Genomic DNA, 25,996 nt, shown 5'->3' with positions numbered 1-25,996 from the left:
TTTTTTCTTTTAAATATGTTTTTATTATTATCTAGCAAGACATTAAAGACTAATTTTTATCAATATGAAAATTTATTTATTTAATAAAAAAGTAAAAAAAATGTGCTATTAGTCATATTAATAATATTTAACTTTAAAATAAAAAACTTATTATTATTATTATTATTATTAATTACTAGGAAAAATAGATATTTCGTGTTTAACTGCTTTTTCATGCTTTTTTAAAATGAAAAAAAAGATAATAAAAAATAATTAGTGATTTTTGAAGATAGGCATAAAAATAAAATAATAAGTTATAAATAAAATAATATGAATATAAAAATATGGATACTAAAACATCTTATTTTTTTTATTTATAGTTACAGAATAATTTATTGTTAGTATGTGGATATGGATTATGGGATGAGAGTGGTGTACAAGTAGAAAGGTTTGAGTGTAGCTACTACCGTTACCCACTGCAGTGGTTATCGTGCCAAAGCTACGTCATTGACTTGGCATCTGATCTCAGTGAGAATTCAGAAAGAAAGCCCTTTCTTTTTTCTTTTACCTCTCTCTCTCTCTCTCTCCTTCTGCCAACCAACTTCTTCTCCTTTTTCTGCAATGGGTTGTGCTGGATCTTCACAATCCAAGCCTGATGGTGAGCCACCCCTTCTTTTCAATCCTCTCAAAACCTCTTCTTTGCATTCCCTTTTCGTTAAATCTTTACCGATTTCATCATGGGTCGCTGTCAAAATCCCTTATTTCTTCTTCTTGTTTCATGGTATTCGTGAACAAGCATGTAATTTTGACTCTAAAAAATTGTACTAGTTTTTAAGGGGGAGAGAATCAGGAAATAAGGTGCATAGGACAAACAAATTTAAAACCTTTCTTTTGGGTTTTAGATATATTGCCACATTTTGTATTGAACAATGAAAGTCCTACCCTCTGTAACCGTTTGGAGCATTTTTTTTTTTGTGTTTATTTTTCAAAGCAATTTTTGTCATAGGTTTTTTTTAATCCGTTGGATGTTGCTAGTGGCTGTCTTGGGGGTAAGAGTTAGGATGGTGTGCCAAACTTGTAAACTCTACATGGTACTGGTTTTTAAGTTCAAGTTATTTGCTTGGTGTGTTTGAGGGAGTGTTGACAAAATTGATTTTAAATGAAATTGGTTTTGCAAAATTGATTTTGGTTCAAATTGATTTTGAAGTGACGTGATTTATGTTTAATAGTAAAATTTAGTGAAAATTATTTTGATCCAATGCAAAATCTATCTAAAGTAACTTTTACTCGAAATCAATTTTTCTCAACGTAGAATCGAAGATGTAAACATTTATCTAAAATTCTGTTAGTTGGTTTTTGAACGTGATTCTGGATAAGTCAATGTTAAACCAAACATGCACTTGGTCTGTCCCTATTATTTATAGTTTTGAAAATTTAGTCTCTAATGGGGACACTGTTGATGGGTTTTTGGTGATTGAATTGAGGTTGAAAATAGTGGTTTTGGAATGAACCCTACTATTGGGGTTAGTTAAGATCTTTGAGATTTAGCTGGATTGCAGTAATTTGGTGTGAACATTTGAAAGTGCTTGAATGAAGCAAGCTTATAAACTTGTTGATTTATGAATTTTGTAAACCGAAGAAAGTTAAATTTGTAGCAGTATATTGATGAATTTATCTTTTAATATAAAGTCTTGGTTGTATGGATAATGCCATCTGAGTATCCTGACTGTTAGTAAAGCCTAATCTTTCATTTCCAACTTTCACCAAACCTGAATGTGTAGCTGCGTGATCTAAAGCAAGTGAAGAAGGGTGAAAGGAAAAGCTTATTTATCAGTTATCACTATGATGTGTGTCTGTTTTCTTTTTGTTTGTGTGTTCGTGGAGACTGGAGATAGTGCCAATAAGCATGACACTGAAAATTTGCCTTGCAATTTTGTTTCCCCTGGACACAAGATAAAAAGTGGCAACATTATATGAATATGCCCTTTCCTTTCTAAGGTACATTGATCTGTGCATTGTTGCATGTATACAGAGATACATTCATAGTCGAGCATTACAACATGCAGGAGCCTCTTTGTTAGTCTTACCTCAAATTTGTTCTGTATTGGTAGTATTGATATAATATCATGAAGGGAAAAAATCTTTGCAAATTGATGATTTAAATCTTAACCACAAAAAAGGATATGTAGAATAAGGTGGTGCAGCACTCTCTTATATTTGTTCCTTTCTCATAGTATAGATTTTTATTTTTTTTTATTTTATATTATTATGTTGCTAATCTGAATTTTTGTTATTCATTATTTCAAATGCTTGTGGTTAGATTTTTCATTCCTTACGTCCTCCAAAGTGTTAAACTATCTTTTTAGTGGCTTGTTCCTGATGACAATGCTCAGGTTTTAAAGTTTGATTTCTTTTGCCATTTACACCAATATAACAGGGGCTGTAAAAAAGATCCGGAAACCTAAGCCTTGGAAGCATCCTCAACCCATAACAAAGACTCAGCTCACACAATTACGTGATGAGTTTTGGGACACAGCTCCTCACTACGGTGGCCGGAAAGGTATTATCACGATTCAATAAATGACCATATTTGGAATGTTTAAATAAAGGCCTATTGCAGATTAAATTGGCTTTGGAAGAAAAGGAGTTTATGTGGAAATGATTGTTTTATATGAATCAGTTCACTTCCCATAGTTGGCTGCATTGCTCCAATTTCTTTATTTAAGATTAGTTTTCTGACTGATTAAAATTAACTATTTATAGATTGCTATTTTGCTTTGATCTCATCTACAATGGTCATCTTCTAAAGAAGCCTCTATCTTTATAGCTAGGATGTTGTACAATAGGGTTGATAATTGTTGAAGATGTAAATTGACAATAACCAAAGGTTTTTACATGTAATCCTAACCTAAACTGGTTAGTCCATTAATTCATATTCTAGTTAGAGAATGCATAGAAAGTTGATCAATTGTGGTTGTCACTTCTTTACCAAGAAGAAATTTTTGAAAATGCTCTTTTTCAAAGGGGCTGTTGACAAATCTGCCCTCCAAATTAGGGAGTTTGTATTATTGTTTGTTCACATGAGGGTGCAATGACTGCAGCAATGAGAGATTGAAGAGTGTTTATCTGGAAAAAGTTGGAAATGAAACTTTAACTTGAGGGGAGTGGATTGCTGGGTGAGGCAGTAGAGGTTGAGCTTTGTAGGTTGATAAATTTGGAGTGCTTCATGTTGGGTCAGGACAGGTTTTTTATAATTCCTTTATGGCTCATTTTTCTTTTGGGGCATCATTATTCTCTTGGCAATATATGGAGAGAGAGAAAGAGAGAGTGGGGGGGGGGGGGGGTGAACGAGATCGGATGATCATCTTTTTGGGACTGACCTTTGCCTTTAAACGTCTTGTATTCCTCTCATCATAAGCAAAAGGTTTTATCCATTCTTACATTTATTAAGCATGATGCCTTATACAGTTATTTTTTTCTTTCTAAGCCGTACTCTGATTCTTCATATAGCTGTAGGCTTAGATTTCACAAAGTATATAGAATCTGATAATGATGATATTCTCCATGTAAAGAGTGAAGTTACATTCTATCTTACTATTACATTATTGTTTATGGCACAATAAGTTTACATCAAGGAAAAAATTGAAAATTTGCTTTTGTAAGAGTAAGAATCCTGTTTGGTTGTTGGTGACTCATACATATATGTGATAGTGATATTTATATCTGTCTTGCTTAATATGTAGAAAACTGGACAGACAAGAAACATGTGAGTGAAAGTATACAATTGATTGACTTGATGTTTGAGTATAGTTGCCAAAAGAATCCATAGAAGAATAAAAACATAGCCCCAATGAAATAAGAAAAAGTTATCAAAGTTGTTTTGTATCATTGTATGGCTGGCCATTTTTTCAGAATAACTTAGGTTAAAAAAGTGAAATTTGGCTTCCCTAGGCCTGGTGGCAAGAAGGAATCATTGATTTCCTTTGGGTCTACATGCCTTGGGAAGCCAAATTTCACATCTGTAGTATTTTTTTTATTTTTTATTTTTATAAATCTTAAGCAAGGGTAAGGCTGCGTACAATATCCCTCCCCCATACCTTCGCATAGCGAAGAGCCTCCGGGCAATGGGGTACGAAGTTTTATAAATCTTAAGCAAATAGGCTACTAGTTATTGCATTTAGTTGTATAAAACTAATTTCTGAGAAAAGCAGAAACAATGCTGGTGTGATATGTAAATATGTTCAACAAATTTATGCCACAATAAAATACAACACTTACACAAAAGAAAAGTTCAGATTATATAGGTTTACTAGGTATTTTGTTAAATTTGTTGTGAATCATTCTTGTCTATTTCATTTTTGCCTTAAATACATATCTTAATTGTTTAAGTTATTTGAAGTGTGTGCATATCTGTTTTCTGCTTGCTACTAGAGATTTGGGATGCTCTTCGAGCCGCTGCCGAGGCTGATCTAACTTTAGCACAAGCAATTGTGGATAGTGCCGGGGTCATTGTCCAGAGTTCTGATTTGACAGTATGCTATGATGAAAGAGGTAACTGTTTCATGTTGCATTCCATTATCTACTATATCGAACAAAATTTTCAAAATGAAAAGTAACATTTAAATTATATATAGGATACAAATACAATGTGTTTGGTTTTATAATCTGAATCAGTCTTTAACCGAAAGTTGAAAAACTTGATTCAGTTTCCTTTGATTTGAAAATCATAATACAGCTTATGAAATTGGAAGTTAAATAAAAAAGCATCTAAAATTTTTTTATACCATGAGGCATGAACCACCATGTGGGCTTCCTGCTGCACTACCCTACTTTTCCCCTTAATTATCCAACCGTGGTCCATGCCTAGCTGAATCATGTGACGCCTACCTTTATTGTGGATTATGGTGGAATACAATGCACTGTTGCTGTAGAAAGCTCTCTAACCCCACCGTCACCTTTCTCACCTCAACTACCCTACCACATAAACATGTTATCTCACAATCAAAACCCTTTGTTTTTACACATTTTAAATTTATTACCTAAAAAAAGAAACCTTTCTATTAGAAAATTGTTGGGGTCCTTAAGATTCATGCACAAACTTCAAAGTTCAAACATGCATTTTGAAGGGTATATAGTACAGGGGAAATGCAGTAAAATAGTTAACACTAGCTTAGCATGAGAAACCTTGATAATAAAAGCAAAATTCTTGGAAATGCTAGATTTGGTTCATGGAAATCAAAGACCAAAAGTTGAATTACTATACCTTGTGTTCATTATGGGGCTAGAATAGAAATTCTTGGAAATGCTAGATTTGGTTCATGGAAATCAAAGACCAAAAGTTGAATTACTATACCTTGTGTTAATTATGGGGCTAGAATAGCATGTTCATTTATTACAATATTTACCTATATGAATGTTATCTTGTTGTTTATCTGATCCTTGCTGCAATACTTGTTTTGCAGGAGCAAAGTATGAGCTACCCAAGTACGTTTTGAGCGAGCCAACTAACCTGATTCGGGACACTTAATAACAGAGAATATAAATAGAAAGATTCATGGGCGAGAAGATTGTAAATCATGTATATGGTTATCTCATTGAATTGGTAACTTGCATAGGGTAGCAACTCTTTTTCCTTTCCACCATCTTTGAAATCTATCTACCGCTATGTTTCCTCCATCAATTAAACAAAAAAGTCTGTTCTGTATCTGATGACAGTATCCCTCTTCTTTGGTAAATACAAACTCCGTTATGTATTTTCAATCGGCAATTTCTCAACATTGGTTTCATATTTGTGTTGAAAGAACATTTGAACAACTTTTCCTACAGTTTTTATCCCCTGATTTTATACTTGTTTAAAAATTTGACTACAATTCAAAATCAATTTGAACCGAAAAAGAATAACTCATTTGATGTCTTTTATTTTTATCATTATTATATAGAATTGAAATGCAAGGTTACAAAAAACTGCCAAGGTGGACTCTTATAATCAGGCTAGTTAAGCAAGTGAAAGACCATTCCTTTTAAATAAATGATATTTTTTAAAATAAATTGATTAACTGATGTGAACAAAATAGTTGGATATTTAATGGCTTAATTTATTTTTAATCCCTCAAATTATGGTATCTATTTTTTTCAATTTCCAAATAAAAAATTATATTTTTTTGTTAGTTTCTCAAATTGGAAAAATGTTCTGTTCAGTTCATCCTCTCAAACAAAAAATTGTATTTTTCAGTTTTTCAAATTCTGGCAGAGGGATTAAAAAAATATTTTTTTGAATGAAAAATTAAAAACACATTTTTATTTAGAGAACTTTAAAAAAATGGCCCCCAATTTAACGGACTAAAAAAATAATTATACCTTGTTTAACTTACTCTTAAACTTACTCTCAGGTCAGAAGTTAGAGACGACTATAAATCAATTATACTCTGGGAAAATAATAACAAGTTGTAAGAGTGTCTAATGGTCTCATTCAAAAAACTATAAAAAAAACCTTTTAAATTATTTATAAAAGTCTCATTTTAACATTTTTTTATTTTGAATCTACATACAATTCAGAACAAATTATCCGTTCATCTGCAACCTATCAACTAAATGATTAAAAAGTGATAATCTAGATTCATCTGCTACCTAACAACTTGATTAAAAAGTCATAATCCAGATCCCCTTACTACATTAGTGTTTATGCATTAGATTCATACAATATGATACATCAGTGCATATTTAGTTTCACGTTGAGTTTTGCATAATGTTGAATGAATTGATTCTAGGTCAAAAACAGGACTAACAAAATTCTTACAAAATACTCGTTCAAACACAACGGTAAGAATTTCAGTAAAATCGGGTACTTGCTTTCCAATCTCAATTCTATTTTGGCTGTAGCATGTGTTAAATCAAAACATAAATTGTCCTAATTCACAACAATTTTGCTTACTTCAAGCGAAAATAGATGCATAAAATGATACTACACCTATGCTTTGTTTTATACAAAAGTATATTCTCATTTTTAAATTTATTTTACAGACTCACTTAAACTAGGCATGACCTGGGATTAGAACCTCAAGCAACCGAGATCAAGAGTTACCCATCACAACCTGATTCATTGGGCACGGACCTGTACGTGAACTATACTTTTTTTTAGGCAAGAACAGGACCAGAGTAATTAGTTATATTAGCAATAGAATACACAACACATCGAGGTATTTCAACCAACCCTGCATCCAGATTACAGTGAAACCCTCAACTAACAGAACTGCATAATGCAATATCCTCAATCATGAAGGAACTAGCATTGATGAATGATCCTGGAAAAGGATCATCCCTTTTGAACATTGCAATTCTTTGTGTAGTTCTCAAACTCTCTTGAAAAATGAAAGAATATTGCCCTGTTTGGGATCCTTTGAGTTTCCTGCTTTCTTTTTTCCTCCTTTTCCACTAATGGCATTTGAATTGGCTGGTGGCTTCTTAGTTGCTGGAGCACTGGAATTGTAATGAATAAAGTTTGTAATGATCATCAAATGTAAACCCCATATTAAAGTAATAATCTTTTATCTTAAAAATTAAGTTTAAAAAATAAAACCAGATTAAAAGGGGACTCTACAAGCTTCAGATATAAAAAACAAACTGACTACATATTTCAATATCAAGAAATCAAGATTTTTTCTGTCAAAAGACCTTGAAGTACTTCAGAAATACCTAGCAAGTTGCAAAAAAAACCTAATGAAGTACCCCTTTATGCTTCATGGAACAACCAATAGGTGTCATTTGGCCCTTGAAGTACTGGTGGTTTCCAGATTCATCTCAAATGCATGAAGGATAAGGAAGATTAACACTAACCTATCGATAGCTTTGGTAGATGCATTACTGTCAGATTTCTTTGTTGTAACCTTATCAGGTTTCTTCTCTTCTGTCTCCTCCCCCTCCCAGACTACTTCAGTTACTGGAAAGAAGAAAAAAACATAAACAAGAGAAAAATACAAAACATATAAAAAAAATTATGATTAATGAGATTCACCAAACATTTTGATATGAATCACCCTAAAATCATGCAAGTACAGAAGAAAAAGTTGTAAATAAATTATGAAGAATTAAGTTCAAAACATGCAGCGGTAAAGTTGTGCCTTGGTGACTTGTTGGTCATGGGTTCGAATCCGGAAACAGCCTCTTTGCATATGCAAGGGTAAGGCTGCGTACAACATCCCTCCCCCATACCTTCGCATAGCGAAGAGCCTCTGGGCAATGGGGTACGAAGTTTTTTTTTTTTTTTTTAAGTTCAAAACAGAAGTTCCAAAGTAATCTATTTTAGTTATAATCATTCATAAAGTTAGCTTGTATGCTTTATGGAAATAAAGAATCTGCTGAGTGAAAAAAAAAAGCATTTAAGAATGTAAGTACCTTCTCTCCCTCGTTCATCAATCCTGGTCTTCATCACTTTTCTCCTCTTAGGTGAACATGGAGGGGGATTGTTTACACTATGTTTACTTAAATGTACTTCAGGAGCACCACTCTGTAACTTCTCAGAAGATGATTTCCCAGTATTTGTGCACTTGCTGATAGCTGATACATTTTCTCTCAGTGGTAGGCGAGCTTTTTGGTCTGTTGCTCTCTCTTCCTTAACCGTTGATTTATTTTCTTCCTGTGAATCAAAATTCAGAGTGGTTTTCTCTGATGTTTTTTTGTCATTTGGTGTAGAATCTAGAGATGATTGTTTATTTGGGAAATCAGGTGATGCTAAACTGACAACATCATCTTCATCTTCATCTTCATCTGAGAAATCAAAGACAACCCTTCTTTTCCTATTGGAAGACCTTCTCAAGGAGACATCTTGATTATCATCATTACCACTGTCACACTATTCTACTTCACGGACAGCAGTTTCTCCAGCTTCATTAGATACTGAAAGAAAGTGTAATATATTGGAGACACATTGTTCTGTTACATTGCAGCCACCAAGAAAAAAAATGAAAATCTAAAATAAAGCAAATGGAATTAACTGCAACGAAACCCAACCAGGAGGATTTGAAATTTTGTTATTATTTTCTGCTGATGAGGAGCAAGGCCTGGGTTTTGCAGATGCACGGCCCCAAAGGCTTGCTAATGAACCTCCATTAACAGAACCACTTTTATCAGCTTGTACTTTCTTTTGGCCTGTGGGTAAGGGAGGTGCCTTTTCTTTGTCTGCAGTAGGTGTGTTGATGTTATCATGAACTACAGTATTCCCTATACCATTGCTTTCACTCTTGACTTCCTTTACCACACTCTGTGGTTTGGTATCGACTTTGTCAATAGAATCACATGCTATATTTTTAGAAGGTTGGTGAACTATGTTACTCTTTGTTGGTCCCTCACCTAGAGATTTTGATTGAGGAGCTGCAGAAACTACTGTTGGGCCATCCACATTCCATCGTACAAAAGAATTAAAGACCCCACTGAACCTGACAAGTAAGCTAGTTAACCACAAGGAAACCCACAAAATAATCTCAAGTTTTCTATACAGTAATGAAAACATCACATCATTTCATTACAAGTATAATAGTGATGTATGCAGGTCTGTATAGAGATTAGACTCAGCACATGACGGTAGAAGAAAATTGATATAACCATTTTCACTGACTCAATTCTTGACCATTGAACAGATTCTGGAAAATAAATCTTGCAGTTAACTTACAAAAGTAAACAGGACCTGCCAGCAGGTTGAGATTTATGAACAGGCCAACTTGCACATTGATGAAAAAAAAATTGAGGATAGCAAAATCAGATCACCACTTTTTACTGTATAAAAATCAACATATTTTAATGCCAAAGTTTCTCCAATTTGAAAATTATATCTGAACCACTTCTAGCTTATCTGAAACAAAACCAACCAAAACCTTTTCCCCTAATTTTCAAAGCAACTTTTTCTCCTCTTTTAAAATGGTCCATGCCATTACTCATCCCTGATAGATGCATCATAATATCATACCATTCTATCTTTTAACCTTTCCTAACAAAATAGATACCAAAATCCAAAACATAAGAAAAGAACACAGGGGGAGGTCAGGGAATCTTGCTATTAACCAGAACCATTCAGATCCAAATAATCATTGGAAAGACTTTCTGCTATAATCAGGGGGAGGGCACAAGGAAACGATATAGATATTCTGCAGTTATGGAACCTACCTATTATCCCTCAAACAATTGTCAACTGAGGAAGGTTGCTTGAAGAGCTCCTCTGCTTGAATGAACTCAGCATTCCAAAGCACAGCTGGATCCTTTGGAATGCTAGCTTGCACACTATATATCTGAACTGAGCAATCCCCATCAAATTCTTGTTGTGCTTCTGCATAAAAAGTAGGAAGCAATTTCATGTTACTCCTGTTTCCATCTGTTAGTTAGCCACTTCATATCAAAGAATGACAAGCAAAACTTTCTCAAAATCCATATTCACTAACAATGTCTCTCAAATTGTAAACTGAACAGATTAATTGAAATACACACACCATATGACTAGTGAAACTTCTTGACAAGCAGTTCTTCCAACATAGACAAACTGATCATACAAGAAAAGTTGACAGTTGAGTCAGACATACCAAATTCACCCATATCCAAGTTTCATACAAGAGAATTACAAAAACAAACAATTTCAGTTTTTATAAAATGATACTAAATTACAACTGCAACTTCACTAGAAAAATGGATATCTGCCAGTGGCCCATTTCTGCTTGTTATAAACATAGCAATGAAAGCTGGATACCTTAAAATTAAACAAATGGAACAAACTAAAGTGTGACAAAACTATGAATAAAATGCACTAGTTTTTTTTTGGTTTCCCACAAGTATCATCCTTTGAAGACAATGCTATTCGAGACTCAGTCCTCAGTCAGGCACTAAATGTGGGCACCTTTGCCAAGCCTTTTCCCACTAGACTGGAACCATGCCAAATGAAAATATCTTACGACAAGGGTTCAGAAGCATATTAACAATTTTCCACTATGGAAAAGTTAAATTTGATGTTTACCCTCATATTCCCACAACTTCATATATGTAGAGTGTAGACAGAGTGACAGTAAGTAAAATAAAGTAGAGCACCCAATTTCTTATTGGACAAAACTTAGACACAGAACCTTAGATGTTATTGTTCTCCAATCAAAATTAGAGTTTCACCTTGATAATATGTGTTAACATGCAAACCGTCATTACACAAATTACCAAAGTGAAACTCCAATTCAAAATTGGATAACCACATATAAGTTTTGTGCTTTCTTATTATTACTATAAATTTTACAAAACATACAAGTACCTTCAAGCTTTGGCCCGGTAACAAGCCTTACGTGGTAACTAGGATGGTTGCTTTTTAACCAGCCAGACAAAGCATACACGACCTCCAACCCACCCTCATGCTTTTGCACAAACTCCTGAAGCAACCTACACACACACATAACAAAAATTTGCAACTTTGCATAAAACCATAACATAAAAAAAAAAAAAAACAGCAATTCTAAGAGTAAAGCTTTTCACTCGAATTTTCTTTGAAGAAAACCCTACCTCTTTGCTTCATCGGACGATACCATATAATTGCGGCTCAGCCATTTGTACGAAATCTGAAAGAGGAAACGACGCCGCACGAGATCAGTTATTTGGCATGAAAAGAAAGGAATTTGGGGGAATTCGAGAAAAACCCTCCGAAATAGAAGAGAAGAAAAAAATAAGAAACACGGAAAATGGTAAGTATGAAATTGCGAAAGTACGAAAGGAAGAGAGAGGGGTACCACTTGAAGTTTATGGGAGATGAGAAAATCGATCTGGTGAATGAAGGATAGGGTTTGGGTCTGCGCCATTGGAAGTGAAGAGTGACGAAATGAGATGAGAGAGTTAAGGGTTTTCTGTTTTTCTTCTTATGATTTTGTTTTCCCGCCAATATATGCGCATGTGCTCTTTTTTCAACTAATTTGCCTTCTAAGAGCTTCAGTCGCACTATGTGAAATGTATATATACACCTATGATATAAATATGTATTTTTTTTCGTCTTCATAAAATGTTTAAAGTTTGTTTTTTTATTCTTATAAGATTTTTTTTCTTTCTCACAGACTTATAATATGTTTTTTTTTTTTTTAGTTTAGAGTAAGATTTTTAAAGATTAAATCGTTACTAATTATAAAAAAAAACTCCACAAAATTTGGAATCGTTACTAAATATGATTTTTAGTCTTGGAACTCCAAAAATCACAAATCAAAACCACAATCCACCACGTCACTCAAACCAAGTTATGTTTCTTTGAACTTTGATTGGTGTTCTCCGAAGTATTGGCATTTTGCTTTTCTTTGGTGAGCCTTTTTGCCATCCTCAGATGTTGCTACACTTTCATGGATTTAGCACAAGCCGCCACATCACCTAAACCAAGTTGTGTGTAAATTTTACAAGTGTTTAAATTTTAAGTAACCTTGCTATTTTTTTCCCACTAAGATGACATAGTATTATTTATATAAATAATTATTGCTTAATAATTAATACCATAAATATAATATTTTAAAAATATTATAAAATCATAAAATTAAATTAATCTCTCACTTTAATAATTTTATTATTAGAATAAATTTTTATATAAAATTTTAAGACCCATCAAATTATAACAAATAACTCGGCTAACCAATTATACATTATATAGATGCTCTAAGAAGATATTCTTAAAGATAGTCAACGCGTTCATCAATTTCAAAACCTTCTTGAGGGGCATTTGATCGAACAGTTGGAGCATCCTCTGGAACTTGGGTGGGGATCAGAGGGAACAACGACCGAATTAGTTTTCCAACTTGAATGGAACGACAGAACAAGCAAGCAGATCACAAATCACAACTCAGATCTAGTAAAACAAATTCCCAAAGCCTTTGCGAGAAAACCCAAATCTGGTATTCTTCTCTTCCCAGATCCAAATCTGCGATTTCTGGTCGCGTCGGCGCGGTTGCGAATTGTTGGGGCCGCGCCGGAGTGAGGTTAGGGATGGTGGTGGGTGGCGGATCTGGGCCAGAGATGGTGGTCGGCGCTCGAGATTCTTTAGCTTGTCCTCACGTACTGCTCCTAGATGTCGATGAAGTCGAGCTGGTGATGTAGAGGTCGTCCTCGTTAGAGGCGGTGGTGTCAGCGCAGAAGTTGCCTTGGAAGTAATCGGACTTCGTCGACGGGAAGAACAACGGTGGCTCCGGGCTTCGGGTTTAGGAATTAGGACCATAGCGAAGGAGTCCATGGCGAGTGAGGGGGATTTGAGAGAACGTTGAATAGGGTTTGGTGGTGGAGATTGGTGGCTCCGATGAGTTGGCTTCAGGTTTATAAACCAAATACCACCTAATTGTTACATGAATTCAATCTCCTTAGGTAAAAGCAAAGTGAAATCAAGTTCATCAGAAAGTTGAGAGATGGAAGACACGGGGTTCCAAAATCTGTAAAAAAATAAAAATTTGTAGTTTGTGGCGGTTTTTAGCCTCCACGAACTATATTTTAAAATTTAAATTAAAAAAAGTCAGATTCAACAACGTCCGAAGCTAGAGTAACAAAAAATAACATTATAATTTTGCAAGCACAAACTTTTTAGCTTAAACAGACAAATTTTTTACACAAACGCAAAACAAACTTTAGACATTTTACAGGAAAAAAATATATTTTAGCTTATTTATACTTATAAAGTTTTAGATTAACATCAACATAAAAATCAAAAGATAGAAGATCATCAAACTTTATCAAAAAAGAAGAAGGTCATATCAAAAAATTTATTACAATTCTTTTATTCTAATAATAGTTATTACAAAATTTAATATATTTTTTTATTAAAAATAATTATAAGATTTCCTATTTTATCTATTTATTTCTTGAGTCTACAATAAATACATATGTAAATTAATCAAAGATTATGAAACATGTAAGAATATAATTGATAAAAGAGGTGTCTTTTCAGAAATTGAAAATTAACTATATTTATTATAAATAAATAAATTTAATATTTTTTGAAATTTTAATTTCTTTCTTTTAAAAAATAATAACACGTTATAAAAAATCAATAAAAATGAGTTTTATTAAATAATAAATTCCATCCAAAGACAATAATAAGTATGCGTTTGAAACCGCGTCGCGTCAATAGAAGAAAAAATGCGTCATGTTTGGTTCTTTAACAGAACTTAATGGGCGAAATTGACATGAACATGCGTAATTAACGCTCCCAAGTCCCAACTTTTGCTTAGCGTGAGGAATGGATATACTATCAAGTAATCAAGTACTATATTATTATTACGTTCACACACATGTGCGAAATTCTTCTAAAAGTAATAATAATACTAGATAGAAGTGGCACCTTCGTGGACCTTTCTCCAAAGACTTTCTCTTGTAATAACATGTAATAGTCCAAAAATGGATTAAATAGGGGTTATGAAAATTCTATATTCATATTATGTATATGACTAGTTCTACTAAGTCACACTTCATTATACCTATAATCAATAACAATATGTAAAAAATGATTTTTTTTAAGCGACAATGGAAATCTAGTAACAATTAATCGAGTTTTTTGAAAAATTTTACCTGAGAAGTTGATGGAAAATTGAAAGTTCAAAAATTAGTTTATTAAATTACAAGTGTTTAATAAATATTTTTTTCAATACCGTGAAATATAATCAATTATATATATATATATATATATATATATATATATATATATATTAATTTGAATTTTTTAATTAAATTTTAAATACAATTTTCCATTAAAATATTTAGAAATTGATTTTACAAGTACAAAACAGTACTATGGTCGATATTCCACACTTCATGTCACATGTTTCGTGGTATATACGATCGATTGACTTGACTTTGATTTTTTTTTTCCTAAGGGGACCGCAAAATAATAAAGGACTTAGAGTGACTTTAATACACTTGTTTTTGTTGGTTGTTAAAGTTACATAATTTGAAAATATTATTAAAATAAGTGAGTTTTTATAAATTTTTATAGATATTTTTTATATAAGTAACTTACATCAAGATTGCTTAAAAATTAAATAATATTTTCTAAGATAAATGAAGATTTTTGTGTGAGTGAAAAAAAAATCCACTAAAAAACTTAAGCTGAAATTTAGTATTTAAGTAAAAATTAGTGAATATTCTTAAATTTCACTTGACAACAAAAAATCTATTGGAAAATAATTAAGAACCAAATTGAATTCTTCAATTGAAGATGTTGTTAGTCATTGGAGTGGGTGTTGATTGTAAAATTCCACACTATCCAGTATTTAAGTCCATAGAGTCACAAGGAAAAGATTGTGCTTCTTTTCTTTTCTGTTTACTCAATTTCACCCTTATACATCTACCTAACAAAAGAAAATCCACTAAGTTGCTACCTTTTTTTCCTCAACCATATGAAGCCTTTTTCTCTCAACATGTTACAAGTATTTTGGTTTCTTGTCATTCCTTTAAACTCACCATGGTTGTGCCAAAACACAGTTGTGTATGCAAATGCAATGCTAGGAAATGAGACAGATCATTTGGCATTGCTCAAATTCAAGGAATCAATATCTAGTGACCCTTATGGAATCATGAAATCTTGGAATAGTTCCATCCACTTCTGCAAGTGGCATGGAATCTCATGCTACCCCATGCATCAAAGAGTTGTGGAGTTGAACTTACATGGGTACCAGTTGTATGGACCCATACTTCCTCAACTTGGAAACCTCTCTTTTCTAAGAATCTTAAAACTTGAAAACAACAGTTTCAATGGAAAAATCCCACGGGAGTTGGGTCATTTGTCACGACTAGAGGTACTCTATCTCACTAACAACTCATTGGTTGGAGAAATTCCTTCAAACTTGACAAGTTGCTCTGAGCTCAAAGACCTTGACTTGTCAGGGAACAATCTCATTGGTAAAATACCAATTGAAATTGGCTCTCTTCAGAAGCTTCAATACTTTTATGTTGCAAAAAACAACTTAACAGGAGAAGTCCCACCATCCATAGGGAATCTTTCATCCCTGATTGAGCTCTCGGTCGGTTTGAACAACTTAGAGGGAAAGATTCCACAAGAAGTTTGTAGCCTCAAAAACTTGTCACTGATGTCAGTGCCTGTCAACAAATTGTCTGGTACACTTCCTACTTGTCTTTACAATTTATCATCTCTTACTTTATTCTCAGTTCCAGGCAATCAATTTAGTGGTTCTCTTTCACCCAACATGTTTCACACACTTCCTAATCTCCAAGGAATTAGCATTGGTGGGAATCTATTTTCTGGTCCAATCCCCATTTCCATCACAAATGCAACTGTCCCTCAAGTTCTTAGTTTTTCTGGGAACTCTTTCACAGGACAAGTTCCAAATCTAGGGAAGCTAAAGGATCTTAGGTGGCTAGGTTTGTCTGAAAACAATCTAGGTGAGGGAAATTCAACTAAGGATCTGGAGTTTTTAAGATCACTGACAAACTGTAGTAAGTTGCAAATGTTATCTATATCCTACAATTATTTTGGAGGTAGTTTGCCGAATTCAGTGGGCAATTTATCCATCCAACTTAGCCAACTATATCTTGGGAGTAATCTGATATCAGGAAAAATTCCTATAGAATTAGGAAATTTAATTAGCTTAGCGCTCTTGAACATGGCATATAACTACTTTGAAGGGACTATTCCAACTGTTTTTGGCAAGTTCCAGAAGATGCAAGCATTAATTTTGAGTGGAAATAAACTGGTAGGAGATATACCAGCCTCCATAGGCAACCTCACTCAATTGTTTCATTTGCGTTTAGCACAAAATATGCTGGGAGGAAGTATTCCCAGGACCATAGGAAATTGCCAAAAGTTACAACTTCTAACCCTTGGGAAAAATAACCTTGCAGGAACCATACCCTCAGAGGTTTTTAGCCTTTCCTCACTAACAAATTTGCTGGACTTATCACAGAACTCCTTGAGTGGTAGTTTACCAAATGTAGTGAGCAAGTTAAAAAATCTTGAGAAGATGGATGTCTCTGAAAATCATCTGTCTGGTGATATTCCTGGAAGCATTGGAGATTGCACAAGCTTGGAGTACCTTTATTTGCAAGGGAATTCTTTCCATGGAATCATACCCACCACTATGGCTTCACTGAAAGGTCTTAGACGTTTAGACATGTCACGAAACCACTTATCTGGATCAATTCCTAAAGGTCTGCAAAATATTTCTTTCTTGGCATACTTCAATGCATCATTTAACATGTTGGATGGAGAGGTACCAACTGAAGGTGTCTTCCAAAATGCAAGTGAGTTAGCAGTGGCTGGAAACAATAAACTTTGTGGAGGTATTCCACAGTTGCATCTACCATCATGTCCTATCAATGCTGAAGAGCCTACAAAACATCATAATTTCAGGCTGATAGGAGTGATAGTTGGTGTGTTAGCTTTTCTACTCATACTGCTATTTATACTCACTTTTTATTGCATGAGGAAAAGAAACAAGAAACCAACTCTTGATTCACCAGTAACTGACCAGCTGCCTAAGGTTTCATACCAAAACCTACACAATGGAACTGATGGGTTTGCAGGTAGAAACTTAATAGGATCTGGAAATTTTGGCTCTGTGTACAAAGGAACTCTTGAGTCAGAAGATGAAGTTGTTGCCATAAAAGTCCTGAACCTTCAAAAGAAAGGGGCTCACAAGAGTTTCATTGCTGAATGCATTGCACTAAAGAATATTAGACATCGAAATCTGGTTAAGATTTTGACATGCTGTTCCAGTACAGATTACAAAGGTCAAGAATTTAAAGCTCTAATCTTTGAGTACATGAAAAATGGAAGCTTAGAAAGTTGGTTGCATTCATCAATAGATATTGAATATCAAGGTAGATCCTTAGACCTTGAGCAAAGGTTTAATATCATTACTGATGTTGCTTCAGCAGTGCATTATCTTCACTACGAGTGTGAGCAAACTATCCTTCATTGTGATTTAAAGCCTAGCAATGTTCTTCTTGATGATTGCATGGTAGCTCATGTAAGTGATTTTGGCTTAGCAAGATTGCTCTCAAGTATTGGAATATCTCTTTTGCAAAGTAGCACAATTGGAATAAAGGGGACTATTGGTTATGCTCCTCCAGGTATGACATGATATTGTTTGGTTTAGTTGTGAAATCTTTTTATTTCAACTTTTTTCCCTTGTTTACAGAACTTTCATTTGCTTTTAGGTTAATATTTTAATGATAACTTTAAAAACATTAATCGGTTTGCTTTACATTTCAGAGTATGGAATGGGTTCAGAGGTGTCAATTGAAGGCGACATGTATAGCTTTGGGATTCTGGTTTTAGAAATATTAACTGGAAGGAGACCCACAGATGAAATATTTAAAGATGGCCATAATCTCCATAATCATGTTAAATTTTCAATTTCAAATAACCTATTGCAGATTGTGGACCCGACTATTCTCCCCAGTGAACTCGAAAGGACTGCTGGCAGTGAAAAGCTTGGCCCTGTGCATCCAAATGCAGAGAAATGTTTACTTTCACTTTTTAGGATTGCACTTGCTTGCTCAGTGGAATCACCAAAGGAAAGAATGAGTATGGTTGATGTCCTTAGGGAGCTTAATCTGATCAAAAGCTTTTCTCCTTTTGAGGTTCGAGGGAGGCTAAGCTAACAACATTATTGCTACCTCAAAACACAGGATGTACGGGTGCATGCTATGATGTTTCATTTCTAATTGAATGCACTTTTTTTCTTCTTTCTATCCATCTGATTCTATCATCCATGCATGTTTATTATGGTTGTAATATAGACAATATTATATTATATAATATAATCAATATATAATTCCCTCCTTATAATTCCAAAGCAACCAAATATGTTCGGGATTAATTGTTGTAAGTGAAGTGACTGTTTCTTTCTTTAATTTTGTATCCTACTTCTTCTATTATAATGAATGCACAGAAAAATGAGATAAAATATCTAACATAATAAACTAATGTTATAACAAATCTGAAAATATTTAATTCATAACTATATGCAGCAGGGAAGAGAGAAAATGGAGTTCTATAATATCACCTTGCATCTCTTACGTTAAACATGATGATGATCTAGTTAAGCCAAGAATAAAGAAGTGCCGCATGTAGGAAATTTGAACACATACTAAAGTATACCCTTGATGATAGTAATAGATGCATAATTTTGACCACCCAATTTAATAAGCAAAATGAGTACCCTCTGGAAGACATCATAATCTACAATGTAATTTATTTACTTAAAAAACCAGAAATATTCAATTAAGTTCGAATGATCTCTCATGCCCCTTCTGTCATATGAAGATGGATCTTTGTCTCATGATGTTTGCATGTAATGGGGTTGATGGTGTTTGGAAGGGATGTTATTTGTGGAAAAATGGGATCACAACATTACCTGAATCACCTGTAGTGCATTTCTGGCAGCATACATTGTGCAGTGGTACTCCAAGCGAAATTGAAAATGGAGGTTTTTGTGGTGTGCAGCTGTATGGAATATTTGGAAACATAAATTAATTCAATCAAAGACAAATCACATAAATTAAATTGAAAAACTAAAAAGTATAAACGAAATTGACATTTTTCACTGAATTAAATGAATTTTGATTCCAAATTTTAAAAATTATTTAAACCCGACCAAAGCCAACATGTTTTTTACTGAAAAGCCAACAACATACATGCGTGTGTATCATTAAATTTATGACGTTACTATATATTTATATTTTTATTAGTATATATTTTATGAAATTATTATATTAATTTATTTTTTCAGAGCATTGTTCTCTAAACCTTGCCATAGTATTCTCTTTTTTTTTTTTAAATGCAATAGTATTCTAATGTTATAATAATATCATCAATTTAGTCTACATTGTTTTAAATAAATTTGAATTTAAAAACAGAATTTATAAAAGAAATAAAAATACACACGACAAGTCAAAAGACTACGGACGTCATTATTATGTCATCAAATAGTATTTACTTGATAGTAGGAATTAAAACAAAAAAAATTTACAAAAAGACTAATTTTTTTTAAAAGACTAAAATAAAATAAAAAAAGTATTTTGTAGGGACCAAATTTTTATTTAAGTTTTTTTTTTAATTCTCATGTTTTGTTATTAATTGAACTATCTTTCACATGAATTACTTATTCCATTGAAGCCTCTATGGTTCATGTGCCAAATCACTCTGCGACTTTCCCATAGTCTCCTTATAAGCTTGATTTTCTTTTTCTGATGTTATCTTTTTGGCCTCAGATAGACAATAATCCTAAAGGTTACATGTTACAAGTCATCTTCAACAGAAAATTGACCTAAACAACACAGCGTTAGCATTCTGCAGATGCACGTATTATAATATTGGAATACTAGCAGAAGCTAAGGCCAAAGACTCGGTAATAACATGATACAACGCATAAATGAGCATAGCTTTTGGTACAATATTAAGCATCTTGCTCTCATTATTGTGCATCATAACAATGATATTACTAGTGCATACAACAACATTCATGGTAATTACTATGCACAATACAATTCTTGGCTGATTTCTCCAGCATTCTCAGGCTTGCGCAAATATATAAACTTCATCATATCCTTTCCTGCAAGAAGCATAAACATCAACATCAGTAACTTGACATACAAAACAAATTCACGTCAAAGTTGAAAAGACGTCTTCGGCTTACCCAGCCTTCCCACAATAAGTTGGACTGTAATTGTAAATGAGATTGTCTAGCAACTCTTGAGCAACTGGTCTGTTTAAGGATTTCCTAGCTTCACTGGCACCAGAAAAGTGAAAGTGGAAAAATGTTAGCCATTGATAAGTTCATGAAGACAGAAAATATAGCTCAATCATTTCATTATTCTTGGGAGGAAGTAACAGATGGCAATATTATCACAATGAGCCCTAACCTGACCAAAAAATTTGCAACATACTGGGTTATCTGAATGGCATCCTCCGTGTGTGGAATTCTTGGTGAACCCCATTCAAAGGCATTTTTCTGTGGCATCATTTATAAAGGATATTACATAGCTGAAATAATAAGAGTGGTGCATAGTATTTAGGATAGGAAATGGAATTCACAATACTGCAACAGATCATGCCCAGAAAATTTATCAATCACCTCTGGATGCCATTGGAAGCCAGTCACAGGATAGTTTCGAGAACGTACAGTGGAAACATAAACCTAAAACAATTACTGATGCTATTAGATTTCTTTATGAACGAAGCCAATTATAAGCTATGAATATGTCAAAAAATGGATTTGCATACCAACATCACTTATTTAGATAGGATAACACTGAGTACCTTATCATCTTCATCTGTGCAAGTTGTCAAGATCTCGAAAAAACTAGACAACTTTGGATTATTCAGAAGCTTTCCAGGGGATATGCCATACTATCACGTCCAAAATCAGATAAAAAATTATATTACTGAATTTCAAACATCTATAGCTAATGAACTTCATCAAACTGATTTGATAGTGAAATAAATATCTAGAGAAATTAATTCACCAAAAAAATATCTAGAGAAATTATGCACCAAGAAAATTAGGAGAAGTAGACTGTTTTTGTTGAGAAAATGTAAGAAGATACATAGAATAGTAAGAGCAAAATATCCAAGCCAAGGCAAAACCTTTGGTCACAAACACAATGCTGATTACAAACTCTAAGGTTTTTGGTGCCCTCTCCCATTGAAAAAATTCCTATTCAAACTAATCTCCTTAGACCTTCTTTTCTCTGTCCCCTAACTCTCTTTCCTAAATCCTCTTGCCCCTTTTAGATTATGCTTGTGAGGGCTTTTAGTAACAAACCCAGCCATAGTAGTTGCTGGGTTGGTTGGATTGTGGTTTGCTGAGTTAATTGGATCTGGGTTTCCTATCAGTATCTTAATGTTTAAGAACTAAGGAAGAGTCAACAATGGCATCTTTAATAGCATAAGCAATATTCAGATAATTAGGAAAAACGGCAGACATGCCATCAACAGTCCTATCTTCAGGAGCCTCGACCTAAAATATCTAGTAAACTTTTAAATGCTGCTTCAAAACTTTCTGCATCAATGAAGACTGTGAACATGATTATACCAGGTCATCCAATGGCTCATATTAAGTGGTGCAACAGTGCACCCAGGGGTGTGCCATCATAGACTTGTCCAAACAATATAAGTTGTAAATCTATAAAACAGGACCAATTTGAAGGTACACTCATGTCTCATAAGCGGTTTAAAACTCTAATTGAAGACAATTTGTCCAATTAAATTGTTGTCAGATTGTAAAAATCAGTAAAAGCCTCTTACTGAATAACAATATATTGACTATATATACTCACACGATGGTTTTGCATGACAAGACAATCTGTACTCATCTTCCCTAACAACTCTGGAGGAAATCTGCAGGAAAGAGATAGTGTCAAAGTGATTATTCATATCATATTCTATGCCAAATGTTGAACCTATAATTATTTAGCACCTAAAGATACACCAACATCATTATAGAGGATGATAAATTCAAGAAAAATTCATTAATAGACAAAGACTAAGGGGGCATTTACTTGCAATTTTGTTTTCTGTTTTCATTTTCTGTCTTCACTCTTTAATTACAAAATTGCCACCTTATTTTCATTCTATTTCCTGTTTTCAAAGATTTGTACAGGAAACATTGAAAACAACTTTTTAAGGTAGTTTTTGGCTCAACTTTTTTCAGGTTCTCTTTTCCTTAAAGATAGAAGGTCCTCCAATTAGCTTCTGTGGAAGCTCTGTTTGTTGTCTTTCCTTCATTAACAAAAAATGCTAATTTTATCTTTTATAGCTTTTCCAAAATTTTGTTTGACCCAACTTTTCCTTTTAAAGAGAATAAATGCCTAAAAAAATTGCTCACCTTTGAAAGACACTTTCTCCGATATTTGCATTCTCCACAAATTGAAGAGTACTTGCCTGATTTGATGCACTAAACTCTTCAAGAATATTATTGTCCTATTATCATGGGAGAAAAAGTAAAAAGTAAAACTTGAAAGAGCCAAAAAAGAATAGAACTATAATATATTGTCAAAAGCCCTCAACTCATAAAAAGTTCTGAACATTTCATGAATATTGTTCAAAATGTTTAACATAATGACTAATTTTTCTAGTGTCACGTATTGTAAATTTGAAATCCAATAGAACTTATTAATTACAATGTTTGCAGTACAAGGAAACATAATAAGATAACATAAATACTGTATTCACTTGAAGCAAATTACGCAGAAAATTATAGCCTAAAACTCAAGTGAAAAATGATAAAACTATGAGAAAGCCAACTTACCTGGCTTATGATCATCGTTATGAGTTCAAAGCCTAAGCAGGTGGCAAATAATGGGAAATGATCTCCAGCATCATTCTTCTCTAAAATTTTCTGCACAAACAAATACAACTGGATAAATAAAATTCTAAAATGCAAAAGTACATGTATCAACAAAGCATTCCTTGGCATCTTGAAAAGGAACTTATCTAACAAAAGTACAAGTAAAATAATTGCTAACAAGTAGCAAAGAAACTAGCTATCCACTCCTCAGTAGTAATCCTACACTGATAATTCACATTCCAAATTCGAGAAACGTCAATTTTACTCAGATGCAAATAGAATTTCCAACGAATGCATATTGGTTACTTTAAAAACAAGTCACTCTGACATCTGCATTCATATCAACCGCTGTGTGAGCATTAGAAAAAGATAAACAGATACCTTAAATATTTTTGTGACAGTTTCAAAATATAAACCACTTTTAGCCCATCCACCAGTGAAGAGAACCCCATTTACCAATTCGAGCTTCTGCAATTAGTAAAAAATGTAGTCATATCATCACAAACATTTCTACATAGTGAAAAAAATTAGGGGTAATGTTACATATACAATAATTTTCTTTTCTTGCCCATTTTTGCAATTTCACACTATACAGTATGTACTTACCAGAACTTTCTATAAGCAAAAGTACTAAATTTTAATGGAAAAAAAATGTAAATTAGTAGGTTGGCAGGTTACACACTTATTTTTTTTAATCCCCAAAATATCTTTTTATCCTTATTCTGGATTTTACCATGTTATTAATGTAGTTAGGACAGTTATGTTTAGTTACTAAATCTGTTGATTAGTTAAGTTAGTTACAAAAGTTAAACTTTGTATAAGCATGGCATTTACCTAATAATAATAGTTTTCTGTACAATGAAACATATCAATACAAATCCATCTTTCATCTTTAAGCTCTCTAAGACTGATATCTTATACATGTAATTATTATTATTCCAATGAATCAATCCCACTAGTAAGCAAGGTTGTGAGTGAGCTAAACTACTCATGAACTATTCAAACTCAATTCGTTAAATATTTCAGTCAAACTCGTTTATTTAACTAAATAAGCAAAATCAAGTTTGAAATCAGGCTTGATTATTTGAATGGGTCAAGTTCAAACTTTAAAGTCTCCACATTAACGACTCATGAATAACTTGTTTATATATAAATATATATCATAGAAAACTTCAAATCACACTATTTGTATGTCATCATTAAAATGTTCATTAAATACTAAGTTGATAAAATTTTCATAAAAAAGGCAAAAATAATGAAGTTAAGAATTAGCTACATAAGTCAAGTTCAAGCTTTATTTTTTTTTTTTAACAAGTCAAGCTTAAAGCTTACAGGTTTAACTAAACAGTTAAGCATCAGCAATTGAGCATCCCATTTTTTTTAGAAACCAAACCAGAACTATTTAAGTGTTGGGCTGGACTCGACTCGTTTGCATCTAGTGGCAACAAAAATACTAGTTGATTATCTATTTAATTATGTAGTTAGGTTTAAAAGTAGTAACATTAAGAGTGAGGGAGTGATGGTTGAAAGTTGAAACATTTTACCTTGAGAAGCTTCTCCGGAGGCTCGGTATAGATGAGGGGAACGACACGGGCGCCGGCGGCCTCAACGAATTTGACATAGGAGGCGGCGATGTAGGAGGCGCCGGTGGCGTTGCTGAGGCGGCCGGAGGCGCCGTCGCCGGGATGGCTGACGATTCCGATGACTGGCTTGTAGTAGAGGTTGGGGTCAGGGGCGGGGCAGCTCTGCGATGAGTCACGGGCGAGTTGACCCGGGAGGAGGATCGCCGAGTGGGCCCAGGCGGAGGGAAGGCATTGGGAGAAGAAGGCGAGGTGGAAGAGGACCCAAACGGCGTCGCTTGACATGTTGGAGAAGTCAATGACTATGAGGAAATGAAGTTATGTCATTTTATAACGGGTGGGAGTGAGATCCACCTTCGCTCGGGAATCAATCATTCTTTCACGTCACGTTTTCATTTCCATTTTTTACAATCAAAACAATCCCTGCCATCATTCTGTGTTCCAATTAAAAAAAATTAATATTATTATAATTATAAGAGAAAAAATTATTACTTTAACTTTTTAATATAATATAATGTTATCAAACTCAAAAGTTTACATAAATTTGTGAAAGATTTGACTCGTAAACGTGTAAGAATTCATTTCATATAAAAATAATAATAAAATATCTATAAATAACATATCAATTAAAAAATTTAAAAATATAATAAAATAAAATGGTTAATCATAAATTTCACAATACTTAAATAACCAAGTCTATTAATGCATCACTACTGGATAATAACTTTTAAATGTTATAATAATGGTAGATGATTTTTATGGAGGATTTGATGTTATTAGAGAACAAGAGTTTAATGTTATTAAAAGTGAAAATTTTTGTATTTAAAAATAACACACCAAATAAAGTTATGTTTAACACTAAACAAACAAAAAATAACCCAAAATAATTTATATTTTTGTCTTATTTTTTTAACTTATTGACTCGATAGTAAACTCCAAATTCTACCGAATTTACTTAGAATTTATAAAATTTACCAAAAGTCTACTAAAAAAAGAATTTACTCAAGAGTCGACTTACAGAAGATAAGTGAACGAATTAACTCAAGAGTTTGATATCCATGATATAATATTAATTATTTTTCATATTTATTACATTTTTATAATGTTAATAATAAATAACAAAATTTATAAATGAATTAATGATAATTTAATAAT

The 25,996-nt window shown here is 33.2% G+C and overlaps 4 protein-coding genes across 5 annotated transcripts; 2 read left to right on the top strand and 2 right to left on the bottom strand.

The window, feature by feature from the left end:
• The first annotated feature begins 410 nt into the window (after positions 1-410).
• On the top strand, positions 411-5,784 carry LOC114376936 (ubiquitin domain-containing protein 1-like). Its single transcript, XM_028335276.1, has 4 exons — positions 411-637; positions 2,417-2,539; positions 4,411-4,530; positions 5,442-5,784. The coding sequence occupies exons 1-4, from the start codon at positions 601-603 to the stop codon at positions 5,504-5,506; spliced, it is 345 nt and encodes a 114-aa protein (XP_028191077.1). The 5' UTR covers positions 411-600; the 3' UTR covers positions 5,507-5,784.
• A 1,021-nt stretch (positions 5,785-6,805) lies between these two features.
• LOC114374248 lies at positions 6,806-12,421 on the bottom strand. Of its 2 annotated transcripts, none has more exons than XM_028331871.1 (8): positions 11,724-12,421; positions 11,500-11,555; positions 11,255-11,379; positions 10,135-10,294; positions 8,986-9,404; positions 8,371-8,871; positions 7,813-7,915; positions 6,806-7,455 (listed from the first exon to the last, which is right to left on the bottom strand). In XM_028331871.1, exons 1-6 carry the CDS (start codon positions 11,790-11,792, stop codon positions 8,828-8,830), a joined length of 873 nt encoding a protein of 290 aa, XP_028187672.1. In that variant the 5' UTR covers positions 11,793-12,421; the 3' UTR covers positions 6,806-7,455; positions 7,813-7,915; positions 8,371-8,827. The 2 variants fall into 2 exon arrangements, with proteins under 2 accessions (XP_028187672.1, XP_028187671.1); XM_028331870.1 differs by having other exon boundaries at positions 8,986-9,410; positions 11,724-12,419.
• Positions 12,422-15,263: 2,842 nt separating this feature from the next.
• On the top strand, positions 15,264-18,776 carry LOC114373997 (probable LRR receptor-like serine/threonine-protein kinase At3g47570). The gene is made up of 2 exons (XM_028331578.1): positions 15,264-18,039; positions 18,182-18,776. The coding sequence occupies exons 1-2, from the start codon at positions 15,348-15,350 to the stop codon at positions 18,571-18,573; spliced, it is 3,084 nt and encodes a 1,027-aa protein (XP_028187379.1). The 5' UTR covers positions 15,264-15,347; the 3' UTR covers positions 18,574-18,776.
• Positions 18,777-20,135: 1,359 nt separating this feature from the next.
• Positions 20,136-25,222, bottom strand: LOC114376919 (gamma-glutamyl hydrolase 2-like). The gene is made up of 10 exons (XM_028335246.1): positions 24,806-25,222; positions 23,643-23,729; positions 23,223-23,312; positions 22,800-22,894; positions 22,252-22,312; positions 21,233-21,322; positions 21,048-21,110; positions 20,836-20,924; positions 20,610-20,702; positions 20,136-20,525 (listed from the first exon to the last, which is right to left on the bottom strand). Exons 1-10 carry the CDS (start codon positions 25,124-25,126, stop codon positions 20,486-20,488), a joined length of 1,029 nt encoding a protein of 342 aa, XP_028191047.1. The 5' UTR covers positions 25,127-25,222; the 3' UTR covers positions 20,136-20,485.
• Positions 25,223-25,996: the final 774 nt, after the last annotated feature.

This window comes from Glycine soja, chromosome 11 (assembly GCF_004193775.1).
Source record: "Glycine soja cultivar W05 chromosome 11, ASM419377v2, whole genome shotgun sequence".
Taxonomy (NCBI): Eukaryota; Viridiplantae; Streptophyta; class Magnoliopsida; order Fabales; family Fabaceae; genus Glycine; species Glycine soja.
This window is presented reverse-complemented; position numbering and strand designations above follow the sequence as displayed.